This window comes from Neomonachus schauinslandi, chromosome 6, assembly GCF_002201575.2.
Source record: "Neomonachus schauinslandi chromosome 6, ASM220157v2, whole genome shotgun sequence".
NCBI lineage: Eukaryota > Metazoa > Chordata > Mammalia > Carnivora > Phocidae > Neomonachus > Neomonachus schauinslandi.
Window position 1 is genome coordinate 190,405 of NC_058408.1, and position 8,092 is coordinate 198,496.

An 8,092-nucleotide genomic window follows, 5' to 3' on the forward strand; every position below is an offset into this window, starting at 1 on the left:
AAAAAAAAAAAAAAAAAAAAAAAAAAAAAAGAAAAAGAATGTGGATGGGGCGGGCGCCTGGGTGGCTCAGATGGTTAAGCGTCTGCCTTCTGCTCAGGTCATGATCCCAGGGTTCTGGGATCGAGTCCCACATCGGGCTCCCGGCCCAGCGGGGAGCCTGCTTCTCCCTCTGACCCTCTCCCCTCTCATGCTGTTTCTCTCTCGCTCGCTCTCTAAAAAATAAATAAAATCTTCAAAAAATAAATAAAAAATAATAAAAAATAATTAAAAAAAAAAAAAGAATGTGGATGGGGCGCCTGGGTGGCTCAGTCGTTAGGTGTCTGCCTTCGCCTCCGGTCATGATCCCAGAGTCCTGGGATCAAGCCCCACTTCGGGCTCCTTGTTCCACGGGGGGCCTGCTTCTCCCTCTCCCATTCCCCCTGCTTGTATTCCCTCTCTCGCTGTGTCTCTGTCAAATAAATACATAAAAAAAACTTTAAAAGAAAATAAAAAGAAAAAAAGAAAAGAAAAAGAATGTGGAGCACCTGACTGGCTCGGTTGGTAGAGTACGCAACTCTTGATCTCAGGGTTATGCCTTTGAGCCCCACATTGGGGGTAGAGATTACTTTTTTTTTTTTTTAAATAGAAAGGGGCGCCTGGGTGGCTCAGATGGTTAAGCTTCTGCCTTCGGCTCTGGTCGTGGTCCTGGGGTCCTGGGATAGAGCCCCAGATTGGACTCCTGGCTCAGCGGGGAGCCTGCTTCTCCCTCTCCCTCTGCCTCTCCCCCTGCTCATGCTCTCTCTCTCTGTATCTGTGTCTCAAATGAATAAATAAAATCTTAAAAAAAAAACAACAAAGTGGGCCACCTGGGTGGCTCAGTCATTAAGTGTCTGCCTTCGGCTCAGGTCATGATCCCAGGGTCCTGGGATCGAGCCCCGCATCGGGCTCCCTGCTCCAGGCTCAGTGGAGAGCCTGCTTCTCCCTCTCCCACTCCCCCTGCTTGTGTTCCCTCTCTCGCTGTGTCTCTCCCTAAATAAATAAAATCTTTAAAAAAAAAAAGAAAAATACAAAGAAAAATAATACAAAATTACGTATAAAATAAATAATTAGAATGTGAAAATAAATTACAACAAATTAAAAATGTCAAAAAGCTGACAAATATCCAAATATATTAAAGCCTAGAAAAGTAACAGTATCTTTATGAATTAACTGTCTGAGGCATGTCTATATTACTTCCTACTTTTTTATTGCATATTCTTTGATAGCCTTTTCATATGACAATGATTTTGTAATATAATTTTCTATGGTGGGAATAGAAAAATAATTGTCTTTCCTATAACAGAGTTAAGTGAAATTTATTTTTTGTTACCAATAAGTGGGATGCATAAAGCATACAACTTCAAACACAAATTTGCCATTTGTAATACTGCTACATGTTTATGCCCTACCAGGAGTTCAGATGATAAATTACATTTTGCACAATTTTCATCAAAGAAGAAAAAAGATATAAGCATCTGGCTCCTTGCTCAGCAGGAGCCTGCTTCTCCCTCTGCCTGCCACTCTCCCTACTTGTGCGCTCTCTCTCTCTCTCTCTGGCAAATAAATAAAATCTTCTAAAAAATAAAAATAAAAAATATATTTAAAGATTTTATTTTTTTTTAAAGATTTTATTTATTTGACATAGAGAGACACAGCGAGAGAGGGAACACAAGCAGGGGGAGCAGGAGAGGGAGAAGCAGGCTTCCCGCGGAGCAGGGAGCCCGATGTAGGGTTCGATGCAGGGCTCGATCCCAGGACCCTAGGATCATGACCTGAGCTGAAGGCAGACACTTAACGACTGAGCCACCCAGGCGCCCTGAGATTTTATTTATCCATTTGAGAGTGAGAGAGAGCACAAAGAGGGGGAGGGGCAGAGGGAGAGGGAGCAGCAGACTCCCCACCAGGCAGGGAGCCTGATATGGGGCTCGATCCCAAGACCCCGAGTTCATGACCTAAGCCAAAGGCAGATGCCTAAACAACTGAGCCACCCCCGTGCCCCAAGACCTTCAGTTTTGACGAGGCATCAGTGACAGTCAAATCCTCCCTTTGCAATTTCACAAATCTGATGATTGGAAGGATTTTCCGTATACTAGTTTCTGGGTCTGTATATTTCAAAGCTTGTTTCTCCTGTACTAACTACATGCTTCCAGGGCTCAGAATTTAGGGTATGTTCACACAGTCTCTAACCCCGTGCCCGAAATAATGCTGGATGAGTCTGCTTAGTTGATAGGAGAGTATTCCTATCTCTGAGCCACCAGGCGCCCCTACTTTAGTAAGTTAAAAAAAAAAAAAAAAAGGTAGAATTGTAAGTTAGAAATTTCCAAATCACTCCATTTTTCCACTTTGTATTAACAAAGTGGCAGTACGATGTAGGGGTAAAGTGTGCTTGCCCTGGGGCTCCTTGGGTTCAGATCCTGGCTATATTAGTTTGCTCAGGCTACTGCAACAAAACACTATAGACCTGGTAGCTTAAACAACAGAAATGTCTCAGTTCTGGAGGCTGGGAAGTCTGAGATCAGAGCGCAGGCAATGTAGGGTTCATTCGGAGGCTTGCACTTATCACCATTTTGCTGCCTGAGCTCACATGACCTCTTCTTTGTGTACCTGTTGTTTAGTAAGGGAGGGCCCTTTTATAAGGGCACTAATCCCATCATGAGGGCCCTACCCTCATGACCTCATTTAAATCTAATTACCTCCCAGAGGTCTGGTCTCTAAATACCAGCACACTGGGGGCTTCCACATATGAATTTGGAGGGACACAATTCAGTTCTACATTTCCTAAGTCCTACATTTCCTAAACCATATGACCTGTACAAATTATTAAACATCTCTGTGGGGGCGCCTGGGGGGCTCAGTCGGTTAAGCATCTGCCTTCAGCTCAGGTCACGGTCCTGATGAGCCCCACATCCATTGGGCTCTCTGATCAGCAGGGAGCCTGCTTCCCCTGCCTCTCTGCCTGCTGCTCACCTACTTGTGATAAATATTTTATTTATTTATCAGAGAGAGTGAGAGCAAGAGAGATCACAGATGGAGAGGGAGAAGCAGACTCGCCACTGAGCGGGGAGCCTGATGTGGGGCTTGATCCCAGAACCCAGAGATCATGACCCAAGCCGAAGGCAGATGCTTAACCGACTGAGCCACCCAGGCACCCCAATAAATAAAATCTTAAAAAAAAACCCACAACAACCAACAACTTCTCTGTGCCTCAGTTTTATTATCTGTAAAGTGGAGAAGACAGTACTACTTAAATCAAGGTGTAATGAATTAAAACATGAAGTATTGGAATGATGCAGGGCATGTAGCAAGCTCTTGATAAGTAAGTTGTCATTTTATTCATATGTATATAAGAAGGGAAAAAAAAGTAAAAAAAAAAAAAGGGGCACCTGGCTGGCTCAGTCCGTGGAGGATGTGACTCTTGATCTTGGGGTTCTAAGTTCAAGCCCCACGTTGGGTGTAGAGCTTACTTAATTTAAAAAAATGTGTATAAAATTAGAGCTTATTTTCTGACTAAAGTATTGGAGAAAGGGAGGTATGCTTTCCTACTATCATATATATTTTTTGTTTTGCTTTTTTAAGATTTTATTTTTAAGTAATCCCTACACCCAACATGGGCTTTAAGAACCTGAGATCAAAAGTTGCACACTCCACAGACTGAGCCAGCCAGGGGCCCCAAAATATTGACTATTACAAAAGTGTTTTTTTTTTAAAAGATTTTTTTTAATTTATTCATTCGAGACACAGAGATAGAGAGAGAGAACATGAGCAGGGGGAGAAGCAGGCCCCCCGCTGAGCAGGAGCCCGATGCAGGGTCTCGATCCCAGGACCCTGGGATCATGACCTGAGCCGAAAGCAGACGCTTAACCATCTGAGCCACCCAGGCGCCCGCTTTTAAAAAATTTAATCTCTACACTCAACATGGGGCTCAAACTCATGACCCTGAGACCAATAGTTGCATGCACTTCCGACTGAGTCAGCCAGGTATTTTTGAGTAAGGTATTTTTAAAGAAGTACTACATTTACATGATGCTTAATTAAAAAACCACCCAAGTGATGAGGGAGCAGAAGGCAAGCTGAGGACAAAGCACAAGCTAACACCCTGCACCCCCCCCCCCCCCCCCACCACTGTGGGATACTTGTGACATTCCTCAGGCCCTCCTGGATGCCCTAAAACTGGGGGAAAGGAAAAACAAATGGTTAACTGATAAAGATCACAGTCCTGCAGGACATGAGTCTCCCTCAGTTTACAAATGTCTTCGTGATTTACAAGGAAAAAGCATTCTTACTGATAGCCTAACTTCCAGAGATCCATAGACTTAATTTCCTGGGCCCTAACATCACCCTCCCCTCCATAGTGATGTGGAAAACAAAGGTAAAAGGAAATGCAGGTAAAATTAAACTTCCTTATCAACTGTAGCCGTTGACAAGGACTTGTGATAGTAAGATAATATTCCTCCAGGAAATTCCCAACTTTTTTTTTTTTTAAGATTTATTTATTTATTTGACAGAGAGAGCGCACAAGCAGGGGGAGCAGCAGGCAGAGGGAGAGAGAGGCTCCACTGAGCAGAGAGCAGAGAGTGTGGCTCAATCCTAGGACCCTGGGATCAGGACATGAGTCAAAGGCAGACACTTAACCAACTGAGTCACCCAGGCACCCCAAACCCCCAACTGTCTTAATGTTAATACTTTACTAGAGGGAAAACCAACCTCACCTTGACAATGGCAAGGCCTCCAGTATCCTGAAAGTCTTCTTTAGCATATCAAAGTCCTTCTGGACATCTCCCTTTTTCCTTACTTCCCCCAACTCCCTAATATATAATCAGCTATTCCTCACAACCCCAGTGCAGCAGCTCTTTCTGCCCATAGGCCCTGTCCCCGTGCTTTATTAAAATCACCTTTTTTGGGGGCGCCTGGGTGGCTCAGTGGTTGAGTGTCTGCCTTCAGCTCGGGTCATGGTCCCAGGGTCCTGGGATCAAGTCCAGCATCGGGCTCCCTGCTCTGCGGGAAGCCTGCTTCTCCCTCTCCCATTCCCCCTGCTTGTGTTCCTGCTCTTTCTGTCTCTCTCTCTGTCAAATAAATAAAATCTTAAAAAAAAAAAAATCACCTTTTTTGGGGCATCTGGGTGGCTCAGACGGTTAAGCATCTGCCTTCAGCTCAGGTCATGATCCCGGAGTCCTGGGATGGAGTCCCACATCGGGCTCCTTGCTCAGCAGGAAGCCTGCTTCTCCCTCTGTCTGCCACTTCCCCCTGCTTGTGTTCTCTCTCTCACAAATAAATAAATAAAACCTTTAAAAAATAATAAAATAAAATCATCTTTTTTTGCACCAAAGACATCTCAAGAATTCTTTCTTGGCCATGGGCTCCGGACCTCACCAATGTTCCAAAACTCATCAAAAACATATACAGTAAAAGGTTTCTCTCCCACCCCATCTCCCAGGCAGCCAGTCTCCTACCCAAAGACAACAAATATTACTGGGGTTTTGTGTATGCTTTCAGAGATAGTCTCTGTATTTACAAATATGGGTGTCTATTTCCCCAGTTCCCACTTTTAAAAACCCACACACAAAGAGAAGCATGAACACAGTGTTTTAAACCTAACTTTTCTTTGTTCGCCTAACGTATCTTTGTGTTTCAGTGACCCATAGTAATGTTATTGTAATGACAAGTATGTATTCTTCAGAGACTAATGCAGTGCTGTGCACCTAGAAGGAATCCAAAGCACAAACAGAACGTAACTTTCTGAGCTATAAGGGTAGAGATCAGCCAGTCCACTTTATTTTACAGGCAGGATAATTTATAGAAAGTCAAAGTAACTTGCCTAAGGTCTTAGAGTTAATATATACAATAAAGTAATGAATGAGAGTCAATTGAAAGGATTATCCACACCATTTCCATGCACGTGTATAGATAGCTAAAATATTAAGCCCTAACAAGTGTAGCAATAAATAGAATCCCCTGTGGTGTTAACTAATATCTGTACAATTTCAGTTTAAAAAGTAATCTCACTGGGGCGCCTGGGTGGCTCAGTCGTTAAGCGCCTGCCTTCGGCTCAGGTCATGATCCCAGGGTCCTGGGATCGAGCCCCGCATCGGGCTCCCTGCTCAGCGGGAGTCTGCTTCTCCCTCTGCCTCTACCCCCCGCTTGTGTTCCCTCTCTCGCTGTCTCTCTGTCAAATAAATAAATAAAATCTTTAAAAAAATAAAAATAAAAGTAACCTCACACCCTGAGGAAATGGAAAATGCTGTCGGGCCAGGAAGCAGAAGTGCACTCAGGGATACACCGCGCTCACAATACACGCGCCGGGCCTCCCTGGGCTGTGGGTAAGAGACGACTTCAGCGATAGGGGTCAGACCCAGAGCCTCAGCACAAGGATGGAGATGGTTCTGTCACTCAGCAACCCGGCTAGTGCGGGCACGACTCTAGGGATCTGGACTGCCCGAGTGGGTCCATGCACTGTTTTTTGCCGCAGCTGACAGCACTCGCGTGAGCACACGCTTACTTGTGCGATGCACGCTCAGCTCTGGGAGCTGGCTCCGTGCCACCTGACGGTCTCTGTCCTGGGGCGGCGAGGGTTAGGCAACGCTCCCCCACCTTGTACGGTCAGCTCGCGCAAGGCCTCCGCTCTCCTAGGCCAGGTGGGGACGCGGCAAAAGCTCTCGCACCCACCCACGCTCCACAAGGAGGGGGAAGGAAGACCGAGGCTAGCGCCGCGCACGCGCGCCAGGGCAAGCCCGTCAGCGCGCGCAGGCGCAGCCTCCCCTTCCTGATCGCCTCGCGCTCCCACCCCTCTCCGAGAAGTCTTCCCGTCCCGCCCCCCGAGAGGAACGGGGGATGCGATTGGTCACTCTGGTTGTCCATCAGGCCGGTCTCACTGCCATTGGCAGCCGGGGAAAAGGCCGGTCGGCCGCCGTCGCCCTGCTCCTGAGAGACTCCGCGCCACCGCGGAAGCCGCGATTGGCGGAGGCCGGGCCGGAGGCCGCTCGCTTCCGGTCTCCGCGAGCCCTCCCCGCTGCCGCCGCCGCCGCCGCCCTCAGCCTCCCCGCCCCCCGCCCTTCTACCATGGCCGCCTGTGTGTGGTGTGGGGAGAAGCTGGTCCTCCGTGTCCTCCTGTAGCGCTCACTGCCTCACCCTCACCCCTAGGGGCCGGATCCAAAGGAACCTCGCTCCCCAGCCCTTCGGGCCCCAGCCAGAAAGGTTTCCTACCCCCTACCTCAGGGGCAGGACTCCTCTTTCCCTCACCTCCTGAGGCAGAAACTTAGGATTTTCTCTGCCTCTCTTAGCGTCAGAAGCCAGAAAGGGCTCCCCTTCCACTTCAGGGCCTCTCCTGCCTTCCCCGGAGGTGCAGACCCTCACCCCAGCACACCCGGGAGCTGGCGGCCTTCCCTCAGCACTGCCACTCCAGACACGGGACCTAGAGGGCCGTCCGCCTTCGCGTCCTCCGCAGGAGCGGCCTTTCGGAGAGGAGGGCGGGGCGGACAGCACGGGGACCCTTCCCGACCCCACTCGTCCCTCTTGCCCCCAGGCTCTGGCAACCCGGAGTTCGTAATTTCTAGGACTTCCTGCCCGTCCACCCCCTGGCCTCCTCCCGTCTCTTGGCCACAGCCATGGAGTTACAGAAGGGAAAGGGGGCAGCAGCAGCAGCTGCTTCGGGAGCAGCGGGAGGTGGAGGAGGAGCGGGAGCAGGAGCCCCAGGAGGGGGGAGGCTGCTACTTTCAACCAGTTTGGATGCCAAGGATGAGTTAGAGGAGGTAGGTGTGGGGGTGGGGAAGGGAGTTAAGAAACTGGGCTGAGGAGGGGTACCGGAGCGGGTACGGGGTCGGGGGTCGGGGAGGAGGCCTTCAGGGGTTTTCTGAGGCAGCACGAGCACCGCTCCAGACTTCCTGCTCCAGAAGGAAGGAGCGCGGGCCAACTTCCTGGACAGGTTGTCATAGCAACAGCCGCCACTAGGATGAGGATGGGGGGGGGTGTGGATGAGGAAGGGAAGCACCGTCCAGATCTGCCGAGTTTATTTTTGACATTCTTTTCCACTCAGAGACCACACGTATCCTTCATACCTGTCCTGCTTCAGACGGGGTCC

The 8,092-nt window shown here is 48.7% G+C and overlaps 1 protein-coding gene across 1 annotated transcript in view; it reads left to right on the forward strand.

Moving 5' to 3' along the window:
• Window positions 1-7,619: 7,619 nt before the first annotated feature.
• The window catches only part of INTS3 (integrator complex subunit 3), a 41,785-nt gene continuing 41,312 nt past the window's right edge, over window positions 7,620-8,092 (forward strand). The window contains 1 exon segment of the mRNA XM_021682200.2: window positions 7,620-7,763. Within this exon segment, the coding sequence (XP_021537875.1) occupies window positions 7,620-7,763 (144 nt within the window).